Source organism: Thunnus albacares, chromosome 12, assembly GCF_914725855.1.
Source record: "Thunnus albacares chromosome 12, fThuAlb1.1, whole genome shotgun sequence".
Classification (NCBI taxonomy): domain Eukaryota; kingdom Metazoa; phylum Chordata; class Actinopteri; order Scombriformes; family Scombridae; genus Thunnus; species Thunnus albacares.
This window is the reverse complement of record NC_058117.1, coordinates 24,992,889-25,013,602: the sequence shown is the minus strand read 5'-3', so window position 1 is coordinate 25,013,602 and position 20,714 is coordinate 24,992,889. Positions and strand designations below refer to the sequence as shown.

The 20,714-nt window shown below is 38.2% G+C and overlaps 1 protein-coding gene across 2 annotated transcripts in view; it reads left to right on the top strand.

Annotated features, from left to right (window-relative positions):
* atp1a2a (ATPase Na+/K+ transporting subunit alpha 2a) overlaps positions 1 to 20,714 on the top strand; it is a 38,927-nt gene that overhangs the window by 13,590 nt on the left and 4,623 nt on the right. For both annotated transcript variants that reach the window (XM_044367105.1, XM_044367104.1), the window contains exons 10-19: positions 4,242 to 4,351; positions 7,185 to 7,319; positions 10,241 to 10,320; positions 11,069 to 11,178; positions 12,304 to 12,479; positions 15,750 to 15,886; positions 16,174 to 16,324; positions 17,044 to 17,212; positions 18,097 to 18,251; positions 20,285 to 20,408. In XM_044367105.1, the coding sequence (XP_044223040.1) occupies positions 4,242 to 4,351; positions 7,185 to 7,319; positions 10,241 to 10,320; positions 11,069 to 11,178; positions 12,304 to 12,479; positions 15,750 to 15,886; positions 16,174 to 16,324; positions 17,044 to 17,212; positions 18,097 to 18,251; positions 20,285 to 20,408 (1,347 nt within the window). The remainder of the gene's footprint in view (positions 1 to 4,241; positions 4,352 to 7,184; positions 7,320 to 10,240; positions 10,321 to 11,068; positions 11,179 to 12,303; positions 12,480 to 15,749; positions 15,887 to 16,173; positions 16,325 to 17,043; positions 17,213 to 18,096; positions 18,252 to 20,284; positions 20,409 to 20,714) is intronic.

Below are 20,714 nucleotides of genomic sequence, written 5' to 3'. Positions count from 1 at the left end.
CTGTCCAATGTTCACACCGCCAACTGACATTGCAGTATGCACTGTCGCTCGGATTAATTGAGCAGCGGTACTCAGTGGGCGGCCCTCAGCTACAAACATGTCTTTTCCCAGAGTTCCTTGGCAAGACTGCTGCTGCAGAACCAATTGGTTTCCTTTCTCCTACCAAACAGCAACAAATCGAGCCAAATTTCAAAGAAGCTTTTAGCAATAACCAAAAGGTTTGGAAGACAAATAAAAAACAGATCTTCTATACATACCAATGAGTATTAAGTCAGACGTATTTGCAGTCATACAACGACTAGACAAGATGGTGCTTTTATGACCGGCTCAAAGTAAATAACAATAATAACTGAAATGGGGTGTGAAAGTCAGGATCAGTGGTGTATGAGAGTGCATGAATGCAGTGGCTGATATAAAGTGCATGTTGTCAGTGTTAAAACAAAAGGAAGCAACACAAAATTAACATCCTGAGCTTGGTGAAGGGTGAAGGGACTGACACAGTGGCATCTGGGCAGGCAGGCTTAAGTAACTTGGAGACACTGGCCAGGTGTTCCCAGTTAGCTCAGTGGAACCTCAGCTCCACCCAGCCAAGGACCTGCAAGACACACAAAGCACACACAGTACACAAAATACACAGGACCAAGACAACGGGGTCTGGGACCATCACAGCACGTGAAGTTGCAAGTGAAACCGAGCTCCAATCGACCAACAAATAACGTGATTTCTATTTTGATGCTCCTCTTGTGCTTGCGTCTGTTTGTAACTTTAGTAATTGGCTGCAGTGAAACCTCTTAATGATAGATCATATGTGGATACTCTTAACTTTGATGGTTACAAATTACACAACAAAAATAGACTTGGCACACCAGGTGGTGGGGTGTGTATTTATTCGGGACACACCATAAATATTTGGTGATGACCTCATTATTGAAGATGGTCACTCAGATTCTCTTTTTATTGAGATAAATGCAACAGTGGTAAAAACCTCATTGTTGGAGTGATTTATCAACCCTTAGACACTTTCAAGATTAAACTGGGTGAACTTTTGTATTGCATAAATAAAGAAAATATATATTTTTTATTCTTGGGGATTTTAACATCAATATTTCTAAAGATGATAATGCTAAAAACTATTTTATTAACATTTTATATTCTTCATCCTTTTTCTCCAAAATAAATACATTTACTAGAGGAACGACATCCAGCAAGTCAGTTATTATAACATCATTACAAATATTCACAATGCTTGTATTCACTCAGGTGTAATACTTCCGGACATTACAGACCATTTTCCTATTGCACTTTCTAATTATCTTGCTAAAAGGATTGATGATTCACGTCCTAAAACAAAAGTTTTAGAACAAAAGTTCTAACCTTGCAACAAATACGTGAAAACCTGCGAGCCAAAATGTGGGACTCAGTCTATAATTGTAAAGATCCAGACACTGCATATAATGTTCTAACTGATGAAATAACTTACTCCATTGATCGCACCATACCGTAAAAGATTATTAAACGTGGTGCTGTAGATCAGAAATTATGGCTTACTAGGGGTAACTTAAAATCCATCAATAAAAAGAACAAACTTTATAAGCACTATAACAACAACCCAGTTGATGCAAATAAAGAATCATATACAAAACACAGAAATAAGCTCACACATGTATGAGTAAGCAAAGACACTACGCCGGTCTTATTAAAGCATCTCAAGGTGACCAAAAGCAATCCTGAAAGGTGTTCAACAAAGTCCTCAGCCAGGGTCACAAAACCACTGTGCTTCCTGACACCAAAATCAATGGAAGCCAGCAATGATTTTGACAATGCAGACCTTACTAACAGTTTGAACAATTATTTATCTCCACAGCTGAGAATCTCTCTAACAAAATTAGCCAACCAAACAGTGCTACCTTCAGATATCTTCAAGGCAATTATTTGAATTAATATTTTTCTTAAAGCTGTTGTGAATGAAGTTGTGGAGCCACTTGTTTACTCATCAGTATCTCTCTACTTTGTGGGGTTGTGCCTAAAATGACAAATATTGCCAGTATTGCACCAGTCTTTAAGTCTCATGATAAAAATGATATGCACAACTACTGACCTGTATCTATATTGCCTATTCTAGAATTGTGTATAGTAGACTTAGTGATTACTTAGATAAATCAAATATTCTTGTCTCATCACTGTATGGCTTTAGAAAAAAACAGCGCCACTTGTTTTATCAAAAGCATTTGACACTATCGACTTTGAAATCCTTCTAAACAAACTACAACATTATGGTGTCAGATGCACAGCGCTCAGTTGGCTCAGAAGCTGTATGTATGGGAGGAATCAATATATATATGGAAATGGTCAAAAATGTAAAAAAAAACAAACAAACAAACAACACATATGGGGTCCCCCAGGGATCCATTTTAGGGCCACTCCTCTTCATTCTCTATATAAATGATTTTGTGAGTTCTTCTAGCATTCATACATAAAGTATTATTTGCTAATGATGCAAATTCTTCACACAAAAATCTAAATGTTCTGCAAAATAATCTAAATGAGGGACTGGTTGGATAAATGGTGAATACATGGATAAAATTTAACAAATTATCCTTGAATATAAGCAAAACAAACTCAATTATTTTTCACTACAATAGAAATCGAATTAATATTGAACATGTTTGAATCAAAATAAACAGTCGGGTTATTAAGAGAGTGAAGGCCACCAAATTCCTTAGGGGTTCATATTGACGAATTTTTAAACTTTAAGGGTCATATTGATGAACTGATGAAAAAAATTGTCCAAATATGTTGGTTTATTTTTCAAGTTAAGGCTTTTTATAATGTTATATGGTGCAATACTTTTCCTAGTTATCTTAAAAAACTAGATTTTACAGAAGAAAAGCTAAATGTGCCACATCATGGTCTAAGGTAAATGCTCCCACTGACCCTCTTTTCCATAGCTACAGTCTTCTGAAGCTTACTGAATGTAATATCTTTCACAATGCTTGTATAATGTTGTATATATGCTCAACAACAGACTTGTTTGACCTTATGCTGACTAATCTTGCCTTGCATAACACTAGAAAAAAGCATCTTATAAAGGGTAAGACACATAAACTTAAATGTACGAGCTTTAATGCTGTTTGCAGAGGTCCACAGGTGTGGAATGAGCTTGATAACACTATAAAAATGTAATTATCATTGTCTGTTTTCAAAAAGAGCTTAAGGCAGCAGTTGTTACTAAAATATGTTTAAGCTTGAATAGCTTGAATGGCTTGAATGGCTGGAGACTTTCAAACTAGTTAATCTACTCTGGAATCATTTAAATTGTACTGTTATTTCCACTCGCCATATGTTTCTATCTATTGTATCTTATCTATTTAATCAATGTTTAGACTGATGGAAAAAAAATGTCTTGGGAACATTTAGTAGTATTTTTTTTAGTGACTTAGGTTAGTCTTAGATGTTTTGTAGTTTGTAAATGTTACTGTATAAAACACGCACTTTTGAAAATCTAGACAACGTGTTAATAAACATATATTTTAAATATCTGCTTAATGTCTGGACCCCTATTCTTAAACTTGAGGTAGCTTATCAGGGTGTCCAGTTTCACATATCTCCATTATGTTTTATATGATTGTACTTGTAATTGAACTGATTTGTGAATAAACTGAAACGAAACTGATCTGAACGAAGGCTTGAAGCAGTGCAAGTGCTGAAGAAAAACCGCAGTATTCATTTTTCAAGAGTACAGGCAACTTTTGCAGCTGTTGCAAGTTTTGCGCCTTTTGCACCACACTTTGTCCAATTTAACAACTCCAGCCACAGTTTGCCACCGTGTACTGCATGTTGCATGACACTATCATGTTCTGTTCTCACAATATCAGTGACAGTGACCACTCTAGAGTCCAGGCCAAAATGAAAAATGAATGCAGGCGCCAAAAGCATAGTGAAGGTCAGTTGCAGTTCTATTGGATGGGAGGGATGAAATTTTGATACGAGAAATCTTCCAAACAGCTTGTATTTTTTCTACACATTCTATTTAAAAATGAATGCCATTTTCCAGACTGGGGAATTGAAAAATCACTTTTGTCAAGGAAAAAGTGATTGCTCAACTTAACTGACCCCGATTCTGTTATTTAGCTACTATATCCCATGCTACTCTGTGAACCGAGTGTTAAGTCAGTGCCATAAATACTGCATGAGCCCTACTTAAAAAAAGTCTAACACAGCTCCCACTGCTATTCTTCCAGGTTCAGGTTTTGATAAGAGCTCTGCTACTTGGGCTGCTCTGTCTCGCGTGGCCGGACTGTGCAACAGAGCTGATTTCAAAGCCGGACAGGAGCATCTTCCCATCTTGATGGTATAAACCTTCACTGCACACAGACACAACATCCTTTACATTGATGCCTTAGTCTCATAAATTATCTCTGAGTCAGTGGGGTGTAACAGGTCTAGTTTAATCCAAGGACATAATGAGCAGGTCTTTTTAGATTTGAATCAAATAATGCATGCACATTATTCATAAGACAAGATTTTGCCTACATGGTTTGCCAGTAGGGTGAAGTTAACAACATCAGCACAGTGTCAGGAGAGCTGTCACTCAGAAATAAGCAGCTGTAGAGGAAGTATTCATATCCTTTTATTTAAGATAAAGTAGCAATACTGTAATGTAAAAATACTCCATTACAGCTATAGATCCTGCAACACTTTAACTTGCTTAAAGGATAAAGCTGGCTTCAGTCTACCTTTTTTATTTTTGTCAATACATATCATCACAAGAATGAAAACTAACAATTCATTTATCCTGCAAGTATTGTCTTTGTGCCATGGCACAGAGCTCCACTGCTGTCCAAAACCAATTAAAAACCAAATTAAAGTGCTATACTTTTACACTCGGTTGACACATTCCTTTAGCGTAATGATCGGGCTAGAGTAGCATACCTTATTAGTCGGATAAATCCGCTGTTGGTTTCGCTCTCTTTAGGAGCTCGTTGATAATAATAAAAAGAAAAAAACACGATAGCAGCCTCATTCCTTTGGTCCACAGCAAAATGCAAAAGAACAGCAGTATTAACAGCAAAGTAGGTTTTAAGTGCTCATTATGCATAGTAGCCCCTTTCAGACTGTTATATTATTATAATTAATGTATTGGCGTCATATTATTTTATTATGTAAGCAGCATTTTAATATTGTGCCCAGTTGAGGTGGAGCTTGTTTTAAATACTTAACATACTGTTGGGTTGTTTAATCTATATGAAGGTATAATGTTTCATATACTCATGTGAGGTTTTGTATGTAAAATATTAATAATTAAAAATAACTATGAATTATAGCTGTAATATACAGTACATGTAGTGGAGCAAAAAGTGCAATATTTCCCTCTGAAATGTAGGGAAGTACAAGTACAGTGAAGTCTAAATATTTCACAATTGTACTTTAGTTCAGTACAGTGAATAAATTAACTGTTTTCTCTTATGTTGCCAGCCAAGCCTCACCCACATGGCACTCATTGGGAATAAAAATAATCTGTCAGTATCATTTGACACAGGTGCACTCTACACACACTCACAGCTTCCCTGTCACATATAAACACGCACACACACAGAGGATAATTCAATGCACCCCCAGGAAATAACTCCCCCACACCGATACACAAACACACTGCTAGGTGGGTAAGTCAATAATATCCTGCTATCCTCCAACCTGTGCTACATTGACCTGAAGGAATTCTCAGTCGGCTCTCTGCGACTGGGCTTACAGCTTCTTGACTCCGGTGGGAGCAGACCCTGCCACTGCAGCCTCTCTGCCCCTCGAGGTGCCCGGGCTTCCTCCCTGCATTAAGTAACAGCTGTGTCTTCTGACAGCACTCAAACACAGCAGTCAGGGCCTAGGCTGCACTACCATTACATGAACAAGTCCCCGTCTGCACCCGGAAAAACAGAGAAATGGAATTTCCTTGATCTATTTATTCATTCATGAAAAGGCACAAACAAGGACAAATCTTGCAGAGCGTGTGTCCTTGTTGTGCGGCTGTTCATGAATGAATAAACAGGAACAAAGAGAAATCTCTTGTCTTGGTTCGGCCCCTGTTGGTATATTGGGTGTCAGGTCAATCAGTTCAGCATTGATTTTAATAAATTGGCTCCAAGAGCGGGATTATTTGCACTGATCATTGCAGAATGTCCACTGAGGGGGATTATACAGGTTATCAGAGGAGAGTTTTCTCCGATATTATTCAAGCAACATGCAAGCGACTTTGTCACAAGCCGATAAACCTCCAAAAACACAAAAACAAATGTCAAGCAATGTGCATCCAAACAGAGGATAATCAATTCTGAGCCTCATAAAATAGGTATCCTTATCCTTTGTGTGTGGGTATCTGCATATGCAAATAGTGTATCATGTACAAATATATGGACAATTTCTACATGTTAAAATGGATAGACATTTCCAAAATTTCCAAAACATTTTCACAACAAAAACATGTTTGAATGTATATGATATGTTTTCATGTGTTTGTTTAATTGCTCTTAATATACAGATTACATGTGGTTTACTCCTTCTTAAGGATCTGATGCCATTATAAGATTTCTGCACACCACTGTAAACAAAACTGGACCGCATACTGTAGAATATATTATGAAGTTTTAATTCTTTCGAGCATTCATTTACCTTTGAGCTACAACCTTGGCAATGGCATTGCTATTGATTACTGCCGATAGGCAATGTGTTCCTCCAACATGATGTGAACTTTCTCTATCTGGAGTTTTCTTCCATCCAAAAACTCCAAAAAAAAATCCCTTAAGAAACATTGCAAACAGCATACATGGTGAAGTAATCAGCTGAATTTCTCCAGCAGAAATTAAGCTGCTATCAACCAAATTATTCTTAATCCCTTAGCCAGAAAATGAAAATTATATTTTGTGCTATCATTACTTTTACATTGAATATAGCTTTAAAAACAATATTGTTATCGTGGATGATACTCCGCTACCTGCATCATTAATGAGAACCATAATGGATGTAAAGAATACCCTCTCAGGTACAGCTTTAATCAGTTAAATAACACACAAATCCAAAAGCTCCCTTTCACTGCAGTGCGATAAACACAGGCAGTGAGACAGACAACACTCATTTCTTAATATGCATATGTGAGTGACTGTGCTAATGTGCGGCTGTGTGTGTTTCCCCAGAGGGAGACAGTGGGGGACGCATCAGAGTCAGCTCTGTTTAAATGCATCGAGCTGTGCTGTGGGAGTGTTCGTGACATGAGAGCCAGAAACACCAAAGTGGCAGAGATCCCCTTCAACTCCACCAACAAGTACCAGGTACTGCATGCAAATAATGTTTGATCACAGCTTTGTGTGGGAGCTGCTGCTCACACAGGTCGACATTAAAATCCAGACATTCACAGACCATTCACAACTTAGTCAATGTAAATTTTATTCATAGTATTTTTTAAATCGTATACGTTATATTCATAATTTTAACTTTTATATTTAAATTTTATATTATTTTTTAATTTAATGTTTTCTTTGCATCTATGTTTATAAATGGACGATGCTATCTGTGTCTCCTTTATTTCTAATGACACATGTTGATTAGTTACACAGTAAATGGCTGGACCAACTGTGTATGGTCAATGTGTGAAATTGTGGCCAGTTTGTTACAGGGATAGTCAGTGGTTGTGTCTATAATGTGAATTCCTGGATATTAAATGTTCATCTGTAACCCTCTGTAGTGATGCCAGTAATATTTGTTGTTAAAATGCACTGAGGTAGCATATCACATGACATGGTTAAGCTACATTTGAGTAAAAAAAAGGTTATAAATGCAGTTGCAAGAACAATACTTTCCACTCATACCTTGGGATGTTTGATTTGAAAGAGAAATGATTTTATTTAATTATAACTATTCTAATTATGATTAAGTCCCCCTGCTCTTTCATCTGTTTCACTCGGCGGATGCCTCTCGTTTTTCACTCTGTATTGAGTGTTTTGTCACAGTGATTATTTGGGGTGCTTTAATTGTGCTCTAACTCTTTCATGCCTCTATGCGCCTTTTTTCTGCCTCTTTCCCAGTGAAGGAGGCTGCAGTGAATAACTTTTGACAGCATTTTGGGTGCAAATTCAGGAGGCTTATCTCCACCCAGTTACTGCAGTTACTGTCAAATCAAGTGTACCTGCAGAGCAGCTGCCCCCATGGATGTATTGCTGCCCCACACTAAATATAAATAGATGTAACAGCTTTTGAGTTGCATGTTTTACCTGCGAGACTCGTGTTTTAATGCTGTTGTTTATCATTTGTGATGTGAAAACGTCAGAGAAATAAAAAGCTTGCATCCTGGTATAAGTTCAGTTAAAAAATCCAAATGCACCGCGGACATCTCTGTTGCGGTCCAGCCAAAAAAATCACTTCCTGTACTATTGTATTGTACACTATACAGTAGATTAGAACAGGCACTTCTGAAAGCTCTTTTGAAAGTGAAGTAGCCTGCTTTGTTACATCCTCTGGGAATCAACACTGGCAAATATTTAGAGGTCCAAGCAGCAAAGCTACTGGAACCCTATTATTCTTCTACTTCAAATGTGAAAAGTTTATTCCTCATAATTGGCCACATGCATTTGTACAAAATTCGGTTTGCACGATCTAGAGTGATGACTCCGTCATACATAAAATTTGGTGATGAGTGATTAAAGTGGGAGTGGCTCATTACAAGGACCAAAAGGGGGTGAGAGTACGCACATCCAAAAAACTTTCACAGGTGCTTGATCAAAAATCACATAGAGGTAAAAATCAGAAAAAAAGAGAAAAAAGAGATCTGCCCACTGTAGTAGTAGCCCCCAGCAAATTTAATTGAGCGACGCTTCGATCTACCAGAGATCTTTCACACTTTCTTTCAGCCTGAGCCGACGATCTGCTTGTGCTGTTCCACCCTGCATTATTTCTAACTGATACGCTGAACAAATAGCTCCAAATATCTCCATATGTTGTTCTTTCAACCATTTTTAGTGTCTCTAATGAAGCTCTATTAATTCAGTGAGGAACACGTTTCACTTCCTGTAAATTCTTCACAATAAAAGTAATTTAAAAGCTTTTAATATGAAGCATTAAAGCAGGTAATGTTGGGTTTGCATCAGCGGTAACTTAACACAACTTTGATACGTGCTGCCCCTCGGCAACTTCTAGAAAGATCGCCAATCAGAACGGAGGGAGGCCTTAAAGAGACAGGAGCTCAAACGGACTGTTAAGATACAGAAGCTGAACTGAGGGGCTGCATAAAGGGCGAGTATAAGATAAACAAGGAGCTTTTTGAACTGTGAATCATGTAAAGCTACTCTAGTGGAGTCCAAAAAAATTAAAGCTGGAAATGAGCAAAATAGGTTCTCTTTAAACAGACAAAAATACCACAGTTTTATACATGTGATGTCATTGCCTCAAGTTGTGTGTGGAAACCATATCTTCCCAGTGGCATAGTTAGTAAGTCACCTTCTCTGGGGATGCAAAGGTCCAGGGTTGAAATCCCCAAGTGGCCAATTTAAACTTGCCAACCATGTGGCTATTTATAAATGTGGCATGTTTTCAAATTCTTTTGGAGGTCATATTAAGTCAAGACTGCCCTTTGTGCTTGGACCCGGTTCATTGCTGCTTGCGGCTATATTTAAAGTTAATATTGAACTATGAAAAAGTCATCACATAGTGCCTTAACACCTTGCTCAAGGGCACTGCAGCAATTAAGGCAGGGGGGAGTGTTTCTGCTTCACTTTCCACACCCAGTTCTTTCCTAGCCTGTCTGGAGATTTGAACCACCATATGAATAACACAACAGTGATGTTGGAGCAAACAAAGGACTTCCTGCATGCATTTTGTGCACCTGTTCCCCGACTTAAAATAGGAACGTCTGTGTTGTGGGAAAAAAAGCAATTTTGCTCTGGTTTCCTGAGATTAGATATGCTGTGACTCAGATACAAATTACCTGGGTGAGCGTGTGGGTCTGTGTGTTTGTGTGGGAGAAGGGGTAGTGCAAGGTGTAACACCACAGGAATACATGTGAGAGCATGAATGAGTGCTCCCTTCAACACAGGGAATACATATGACTTGTTGAGTCCTACTGTCTTACAGAAGCAAAAACCTGCAATAGACTACATGTTGCATCTTATGCTAGAGTAAATGTAGCTGAATACATTTTGTTCTGAATCCTGTCATGTTATGTTCACCGGTTTTCCTATCCTCCTACTCCTTCTTCAAGCTCTCTATCCATGAGGTGGAGGACAATCCCTCTGGTCATATTCTGGTCATGAAGGGAGCGCCGGAGAGAATCCTGGACAGGTTGGTTAATCAATAATGGATCAATTGTACAGCTCACAACTGGAGGCACATAATTTTGATCTAATTTCAGCTACCTTTAGCTTTGCACATATTTACAGTAATTTAATAATACCAAGAACAATATTAATAATAATTCTACCATGCCAATATGTACGGTATATTTGTGTTGCAGTGAGAGCACTGCCTTAATATTGTAGTATAGATGTAATAAACAAAGTAATACTTTAAGTAATGGCCTGTGCGGGTGCCCAAATAAGCTCAAATGGAACACTAACATGGTTTATTTTGGTCATATTGTCACATGGTCAACCCAGGTCAATGGTGTATTATTTATTTGGATCTCTTTTAGTTGTTACCTTGGCAACAACTAATCTTCATGCAGTCCATATTCAAGAGTACAGTTTTTTTTTTTTATATAACACTTACACTATACATACAGTATATCATATAGGTACTGGAATAATATTCACCTACTAAGATTAGAGAATGTGTGCATGCCACTGTCTCAGAATAATGTTCACCCACCTTAAACATAAATATTCAATGTATAATTAATTAAGAACATAAGTTGTAGTGGTTTATGTTAGTAGTGTCAATATGGTATGAAAAGAGCTAAAAAAAAATGCTATTCTGATGATGTTTTTTAATCAGCTGGAGGTTTTTTTTTTTAACAGAATTGCTTTTCAGGTAGAGATAATGTAATTATTGGTGGTGGTAATAGTTTCATTTATAAATGGCTGTTTTACAGGTGCAGCACCATCATGATCCATGGCCAGGAGCATCCACTTGATGAAAGCTGGAAAGATGCTTTTCAGAATGCCTACATGGAGCTGGGAGGACTGGGAGAGAGAGTGCTCGGTATGTTTGGTTGCACCAAATAGATAGTGGGGGAGAGACAATTGAAAACAGGTCCTTACTTCTTTTTTTTTTTTTTTTAAATCTCCTTGGTAAAGTGAGTAGTTTAGCCAAATGTCCCTATAAAAGTGCACAAAGAAAGAAGAGGCTTTTGGCACTGCAACAGAGCTGAAAGCTGAAATGACCATTGTCACATAAAATGTTATAGATATGGTTTTTCAATGGTGTGAATAGTAGTATGTGCTGTTGAATGTATTATGAACTGGTAATTTAATTCAGGCTGAACGCTGCACAAAACTAAATATCACTTGTACATCTGTCACACATCCCCTTATAAAAAATTACCTGAAGTTCAGCTTTCAAAATCTTGCAAGGGTTGAGCATCCACACTTTGTAAATGTCATCATTTTGGAAACCAAGAAAAAAAAAGTTACCTAGCATCTTTTAAAAAGTGCCACAAGTAATAATTATGTGTAATCATCATTTTCTTAGAGTAGGTGTCACTTTTTTTCAAACACTGAATGTGAAATAGTGCCATTTTTCGAGTGAAACTCCTGAAATCATTTAAATTATTAAATCTCAGTTATGCCTTGGGTAATGATGATGATGGGTTGCGTGTTTTGTGACAAAAAAGGGTTTCTCCACATTTAGACAGAGCTTGGTTTTTCATCAGCAGCATTTTATTTTGCTTTGCTCTATAGGGATTCACCAGATGCATATTTCAGAGGTTGTGGGTCATAAATTAATAAAAGTAGCTGATTCAATTTGTATTTCAGACCTGGAACCTAAATCTAAAATTAAAAATGATTTGTATGCATACTGTTAGGTAAAGGATCATTGGAGCCAGAGGACAATGTATTTTTTGAAGGTGTCTTTCAGAGCCTTCAGTCCAGTTTCATATTTACATTAATTTGCTCTACCTTGCTGAAAGTAGCAACAGCAAAATACTCTAGAGCAGTCTTATTGTTTATAGGATGTTTTGGACTTAAATCATCCTTAGGGTCATGAAAAATTGGACTACTTTTTAAAGTGCCAGGGAAGTGTTCATTTTTTAGCTCAGTAGATTTTTTGAGATGTCATTTCAGTCAGTTATGAACAATCACCTCACTGATCCCTCTTCTCTTGCAGGCTTTTGCCACTTGAATCTGTCTTCATCTCAGTTCCCTCGAGGATACACCTTCGACTGCGACGACATGAACTTCCCCACCGAGCGCCTCTGCTTCCTGGGTCTCATCTCCATGATTGATCCACCGCGTGCCGCTGTGCCCGACGCAGTGGGTAAATGCCGCTCTGCTGGCATCAAGGTAATTGGTTCCACATATTCACCCTTCATTGTAGTTCCTGAAAAGCCTTTTCCTGGGGCTTCATTTATCGGGCTCTTGAGAGAAGGAATTTGCATGACAAATTTCTTTTCAAAACAAAAAATGGAGTCCAAACGACATCCGATCACTTCAAGAAGGCACTGATAGCTGATAATCGATATATAAATGAAGTTTTTCTTCAGGAAGCCACTGATAACATATTCAGTGTATACACTCTAAAACAGAGACCATTCTAAGTAACAGAAACATGGTGAACAGTTTGGATTTTTGTTCAAGGTGTCAACTCTCTCCAAGGTCTGAGCTTGAAAATGAGAATTATCAATTTTTGTGGAAGCAATGAGCAACAGAAATAAATATATATATATATATAACAGTTTTGGGATCAGGAATGACTCAATCTTAAGGACAGCGAAAATGTATTTTCTTATGTGAAAAGAAAAAGCAAAGATAAAGATAGAGGATGGACTCATTATATTCCAATATGAATTTTAATAAAACGTTCCATTTAGTAAAATGCAGATTCAGTAGAATTCTTACAATTTTTTATTATATGCTGAGCAAATACACACAGAGCAAATGTTTTGTCTGAAAAGTAATTACCCAGGCCGCAGGAAGGTTAAACAACTTCCAACAGAGATTAAAATGGATAATGAGTGGAATGAGTCATTCTAATTCAGGGAAAGTATTACAAATACGGGAAAGGGATTTTGCACATTTAATTTCAGGTACAGTAGTTATCATGCTTCCTTTGATAATGACTTTTTTTGAAAGACACGCTGTAATTGGCTTAAAGAACCAACTAGAGGCAGGAGTGTGTGAAAGTATAACTATTTCTTAAGTGTAGTAATTGGCTGAGGAGTTTATGCTAAAAAAAGGCTACAAAACTGATGATGTGTTTGATTAAAAGTTAAATCAAGTTTTCCTGAGAGTTTCAGTTGCAATTATATAAGCTCTGTTTTGACTGAAGCATTGTGGTATAACTCTAACAAAGGCCATGTGTTTTTTTTTTTTTTTTGAACCTGTCAAAGATTTGATGAGATGGAAATAAATTCATGTTTTGGAGTGTGGGCAGAGATGCAGCTCTTTTCATTGACGCTGTTTTTCAAATAGCCTTGCACTATATGCTTGTTTGATGATGAGCAAAATGGTTATGAAAGGCAAAATATTGGCATCATATAGGCTATATTACATATCATTACGCACCAGCAAGACTTCTTAACACTTTATGTTACAGGACCATAATTTCTTTGAAATTTTCTGAGTAATTTGCAGGTATTTAATGGTTAAATTTTAGGACAATTTACAGAGAGGGTGGTGCAATTTTCAAAAACTGAAAAATGTGTTAATTTGGTTTAGTTAATAAGTACCAACGTATTATATTTGAGTTCATACGTAATTGTTAATTTGCAAAAAGTCTTAATAAAATAGACTCTTGACAAACTGACAGAAAATACTTTGTATTCAGACTGTAGTTTTGTGTCAAACGATATATTAGCATATTAGGTTTTTTCAATTTCCTAAAAGTAGCTGCTGCTTTACTGTTATATCTTGACATTTCTTTGAAAGGGTGATTTAATTTTGCAATATGCAGGAAATGTGCTCATTATAAAGTTTTTAAGAATCAACTTAACATGCTAATATGTAGTTTGACATATGAAAACTTTTTTCTTACAATTTGTACCAAATTGCACCACCTGTAAAATGTCCTAAAAATTAATTGTGAAATATCTGCAAATAACTCAGAAAATTTCCAGGAAATTAGCATGAAATTGAAGAACCTGTAAAATAAAGTGTTACCCAAGATTTTATCAAGCTGAATCAAGCTTTTTAGAAAGATGCTACCATACAGTTGTATATACATTAGCTGTTGCCACTGTGCAGGTTAATTTGAAATAGGATGGCTTCCCACTCATGTTTGAGTTAAACATAGAGATGGCCTCTCTTCCATCACTTATATATAAAATTAAATACTTCAACTAAAGTGGGGTATAAAGTGGTTGACATGATTGTTAGAATTGTATTCTACACAGATGATATAATTTTACAAGCTATGACAAGCTGTGTGAACGTGCTTTATAGAAATGCTGAATAGTGTCAGAAATGTGATCTGATTGAACACAATTTTGCACATACTGCTGTAAACACCTGTACAAATCTGGTGTGTTTCCTCGTAGCTGAGCCCAGGAGGACACTAGAGCATATGGCTCTCTTGCTTTAATTGCTTTTTTTTTGTTGTTGCAAGGACTAACGTTTCATCTTTGATCCACAGCACCAGTCCAATGGCTCTAGTGTAATCATACGGTGCTCTATGTTTATTGCACCTCTATTAAGCCTGTGTATGTCCAACTGTAGATTATGGTGGTAGTGGGAATTTCAAGTACCCAATGTACCCTATACTTACTTCATTTTTTATAAAAGGTTTAAGAAATGATATAGCAGATATTTTAAAGTTCTTTTTGGTGCTATATGGATACAGTTATAAACCTGAACAATGGACATATTGTCCTCATATGACTCATATGTCTATATATCAGAATCACATCTTCAACTACTACCTAAAAGCCAAAAGACAAAGATCTCACTTTCCCAGTTAAGCTTTATTTCTTTGCTTTTGCCCACAGAAATACAAAAAAAAAGGTAAATTCACAACTGTCGCAGTGGTGGACAGATTTTTTATGCTGTGTGATTTTGTAGAAATTGAGAATGAAACCCATTATACAACATGTTCCATTGTCACTTATGTGGTGAAATGAAAGGTGAGGTTTTCAGTAAAACCTCATACTGCCGGTTTCTTTCATTTAGATTATTATAAAAGATTGTGTTGGAAAAGCTCCTTCAGGACATGAAGCAGCTCGCAAGTCACACTAAAACTGAACACTGAAACTAGTATAACTTTGTTGAGGGGAATTGAAAATAGGCTGCCTGAAACCGGTCATGTGTTATTCTTGACCTGTTGCAGGTGTACTGGGGGGCTGCTGCAAATGCAGGACTTGTTTTCAGTCAAAACGCCGCTATTTTTCCAGTGAGACCACACCAAACTCATTTCTCTTTAGAGTATGAACCTCTAACCCCTAATAGTGCCATTCTTTTCCAGTGTAACTATATACAACACATCTGGATGACTTATAGACCCTACAGGCCAATACTGTACTATAGCTCAAGCATGCTGTGACACATGACATACAGATGAGATACACTGGGGTGTAAAGTCATAATATTCTGTGATTTATGTGACCTTCTGTATGCGGTCAGGTGATCATGGTAACCGGGGACCACCCAATCACGGCCAAGGCCATCGCTAAAGGTGTGGGCATCATCTCTGAGGGCAATGAGACGGTTGAGGACATCGCTGAGAGACTGAACATCCCTCTGAGCCAAGTTAACCCCAGGTGTGTGTGTGTGTGTGAGTGTGTCAGGGGAGGTTTAGACTGTGTGCTCAAGCGTCCAAGAGAAACTTTCTGTGTGACTGTGCGTGTGTGTGTATGAGTATGTGGGCAGTGATGTGTGTGTGTTAACTGGAGAGGGAGAGCATTTAAAGTGCACAAGGCAGCGTGTTTGTGAGACAGCGAGAGACAAACTTAAGGTGAAAGCAAGAAAATGTCATTGTGCTCCTTTGCATAATTGTCCCCAATATCACCGAGTCCTTACTGTGTGTGTGTGTGTGTGTGTTTTCCAGGGATGCCAAGGCTTGCGTGGTGCACGGCTCGGACCTAAAGGACATGAGCGCGGAGTACCTGGACGACCTGCTGAGGAACCACACTGAGATAGTGTTCGCTCGTACCTCACCTCAGCAAAAGCTCATCATAGTAGAGGGCTGCCAGAGACAGGTCAATGGACAGGAGCATGTGTGCATGAGAGAGTGTGTGAATGTGTGTGTTTGGGCCTTTTCAAGAGCATACAGCTGAATGGAGATGTGTGTGTGTGTTTGTGATTAAGTCTGGATGAATGCTTGAATGTGTCTAAGTGTGGAGGTATGTTTGAATACAGGTTGTCTGCGCGTGTGTGTCCCTGCCATTTAAAGCTGAATGCAGTTTTTCTTGTGCATGTTTGTGCTATTTGTTAAAGCAGGTGGTTGAATGGATGAATGCAGGGCTTTGTGTATGTTTGTGTGCGTGTTTACGCATGCTATAGAGGCCCATTTGAGAGTACATGGTTGAATACAAGTCCATATCCGTAAAGTGTATGACTAACTATGTCTTATATGTAATTTTAATATATTAAACTCTGTATATATTTGCCTTAATATGTGTTCTCAGCTTTTATGTGAAATGTCAAAAATAGATGTGTGTTTGCATCTGCATACACCCCCATATATTGAGGTCATGCTACAATTCACCCTGACTCACTCACTCGCACTCTGTGTGACTGAATGATTGCAACTCAATTTCATTTTTCATTTAATCTCCCCAGAGCTGCTTTGAAAAGACATTATTAAGACAGAAGGGGAGGCGGAGGGAGAGGGGGAAGTGGAGAGAGAATAGCTTAAATCATGGTACTTATCTTTCTTTTCTTGACACTTTTTGTTCGTTGGTCCTTGTGGGTGCAGGGGGCCATCGTGGCTGTGACAGGCGACGGCGTGAACGACTCTCCTGCCCTGAAGAAAGCCGACATCGGGGTTGCCATGGGGATCGCCGGCTCTGATGTGTCCAAGCAGGCGGCTGACATGATCCTGCTGGACGACAACTTCGCCTCCATCGTCACAGGAGTGGAGGAGGGTGAGTGTGGGGGGGGGGTTGATGACAGAGAGAAAGGAAGACAGGGTGACAGAATGGGGGACGAGATGAAGTAAATAAAGGTAGAAAAGAAGAAAGAAAAGTGAGCCAGATAGACAGAAGGATAAGGGGACTAAAAAACATGTCATGTAGCACCAGAGACTTACAATACTGATAAACTCAAATACCACAGGATATTGATAATGTGATTATATTATTGGGTCTGACTGTCAGTGATTTCATACAGTCAGACTTGGACAAGTAGGATCTTGTTCACAAACATGAGAACTTAAAGATTTGACTTGTTTAATTTAAATCACTTGAGACTTGAATCTCTCAATAGTTGACGTTTTTAACTGGTAAAATCCTTGATCAATAAAAAAAAATTACAAAATAGCAACAGGCAGGCCTCACATGGGCACAGAGCTTACATATTTAGTCGTTAGGCCTATACATTTTTAACAGCCGTTAACAGCTTTTAAAGGAAAATGCTCAGACACCTGAAGGACCTGAATCTTGACCTGCAATTAGCTTATGATGGATTGTGAATTGATATGGATTTGTCCTCAGAGAAATGCCCTGATGGACCTGAGATTTGACTTTAGATTCGCCACAAGAGACTGGTATTTAATCTAAAGTAAGGCCGGCTGATATGATCTGAGAAAAAAAACATGACTAATGTGGATAATGCTGGCGGAGTCTGTCATTTTTTACTTCAATAAGTCTGGAAAAGTCATTTCGACCTTGAGACTGTAACACCAGGAAAAGAAAGTATTCAAACTCTACCACAGTATTATGATAACTAATATCCCAACCGATAACGTCAGTATATCAATACATTCATATCTCCAAGCTCTACTTAGAACCCTTGTTTCTGATCACTGCAGGTCGCCTGATCTTTGACAACTTGAAGAAGTCCATCGCGTACACACTGACCAGCAACATCCCTGAGATCTCGCCCTTCCTCTTCTTCATCATCGCTAACGTTCCTCTCCCACTGGGAACGGTCACCATCCTCTGTATCGACCTGGGCACTGACATGGTGAGCACTGGGGACAACAAACCCTCAAATCCCTTTATTTAGTACCTCAAACCCTTTGTAGACATGCTAACAATTTTGTTGAACACATAAAAGCAATTTTCACCTTCTGTTTTTTTTTTTTAATCAAATTCCATTCAAGACAAGAGGTCATGTAAACAAAATACAAGGTTTTACATTTATCTTTTTGTCTTCAGTTATATTCCAGAGCCCTCTCAGTGCTCAAAGCTAATTATTAGCACATTTTAGTGATTCATCTCAGAGGCTCCTGCTCAAGATGCTAATTGTTAGCATGTTTCATAGCTCCAAGCAAGCTAAAGGTGACTATAAGGAAACTCGTATTAATACTGGTTTCAAATATGAATGCCTGAAGGTAAAAAGAACAAAATGTTTGGTTTAATTTGTTCTTTCTGTCGGTGGGTGAAATTCAATTTTGGCTCACTGCCGACGACCATTTGTTCAAGCAGAACAAAGGCCGGGTGACGCTCACATACAGATTTACATTTCACAGCTCTGCCATTTCCAGATGCCAGTCTCTCCATTGTATTTCTAGCAGCAACAAAAAGAGTTGCTGGCACGCTGCTTGCCTGAGGGGCGTAATCCATCATCACAAAAGAAAGGAAGCAAAGGATTAATTTATTCAAAAGAACTTGTTCACTTGTGTTCATTACTTTAACTTTAATTTTTCCTGCTGTCAGCCACCAGACATTAGCGTGCGACTGAAACTGGTTCTTATACATCCTGATGAGCCAGAAGCAAAACTTTTATGAGGTACATGTATTATAATGGCCTCATATTCGACTGCCGAGAAGTATTTTAAGTCTCCACAGGTAAAACATAAAGGTGGGCAGCCTGCTCATATTGCTTATAAAGCAGTTCCACTTATTTCACTCAAGTGACATCAAAGATGAACGTCTTTGGTTTTATAGCGGCAGGACAGATTTGTCATGCTGACAAATATTTACTTAACTGTCTCAGATCACAGGGATAGTGCATTCTTTATTGGCTGGATTTTTCTTTAAAGACGTGATGATTGAAGTTTAAAAGCACCTAATTTGTGCAACTGTTTTGCATATAAAAACCCTTCCCTTCAAAGTAACATGTCTGCATGTATTTAATAACTGCTGGTGGAGTGAACAGCTGGATGTCTGCTTTGAAGAGTAGGACCGTAAAATGAAAATATTTAAATATTCAATAAAGTACCTGAAAAAGTGTTTATAGTACATTACACAAGTAAAACTGCAAATTTCCTCATGTCTGCTGGTGAAGTTGTTAACAGCTTGTTAACAGCTCAGTTCAACTACAGGCTACAGGCTTGAGGGCTCTGCTGAGATTTAGCAGTGACAAGCAGCACTTGGAGTCTGCTATGATTATTTTTAGCAAGAACTGCCATCGCAAAAGATGTTTATCAAAGCGAGATGTGGCACACTTAAGAATGCTTTAAGACCGAAATTTGGATATTGCACACCGACGCACACGTGCTCCCGTATCACACGTCCTTTTACCTCTCCTTGTCTTTCTCAGCGGCTGTGGGTCAGGGGAGTGCCACATCAAAACAAACTGGATTTGTAGACCACAGAGCATGTGTTCAGTTTCACACAGTGCCAAGTCCCCATCTCAAATCCCACCTAAGTCGCAGAGATTTGGTGCCTTAAGTCACACATATTGCTCTGCTGCTTACCTGCTAAAACCAGCCAATATGAGGTCTTTATTACAGGAACCTTTCTTCCCCTTCTGTCTTATGAGTGTCTTAAAATTCACTATCAGTCTCTCTCATTTTGTCTCTATTCCCCACCTCTTTCTCCATAATTATCACCACTTCCTTTATTCTCCTCTCCTTGCCCTTTTTCTGTCTTTTCTCCCTCAATCCGGTGATTGAACGCTTAATTATATCAATAGTAATATGTCTATTCTACCCTGTGACTGGCACTGTCATCACGCCTTTGTACCGATGCCACAAAGACAAATTCCTTCTCATTTGTTGTACAGAGCGAATAAAGCAAGCTGATTCTTCTCTATCCTCCCGTTCCCTCCAGGTTCCAGCCATCTCCTTGGCTTATGAGACAGCAGAGAGTGACATCATGAAACGCCAACCCAGGAACCCCAGAACAGACAAGCTGGTCAATGAACGCCTCATCAGCATGGCCTACGGACAGATAGGTTTGTCCTCATAATGTCTCTTAGCTCTTAAACCTGAATCACTGTGACAGGCCTCTTGTAGCGAAGTTATGGTGGTAATAAACATCACAGACTTTAAATATTGAGGGTTATCAGAAACTCTGGCATTTCTTACTGCGAATGTTCCTTTTTAAACGTTTAGGCACGCACAGTTTAAGAAAATAGATAATAGGAGAGAGTACCACAATTTTCTTCTAATTGTTGTGACATTTACAGCAAATTGAGAGTAGGGAGTGCAACTATTTTTTACTTAATCTTGGTCATGTTTCACTGGTTGGAGCCTCACTT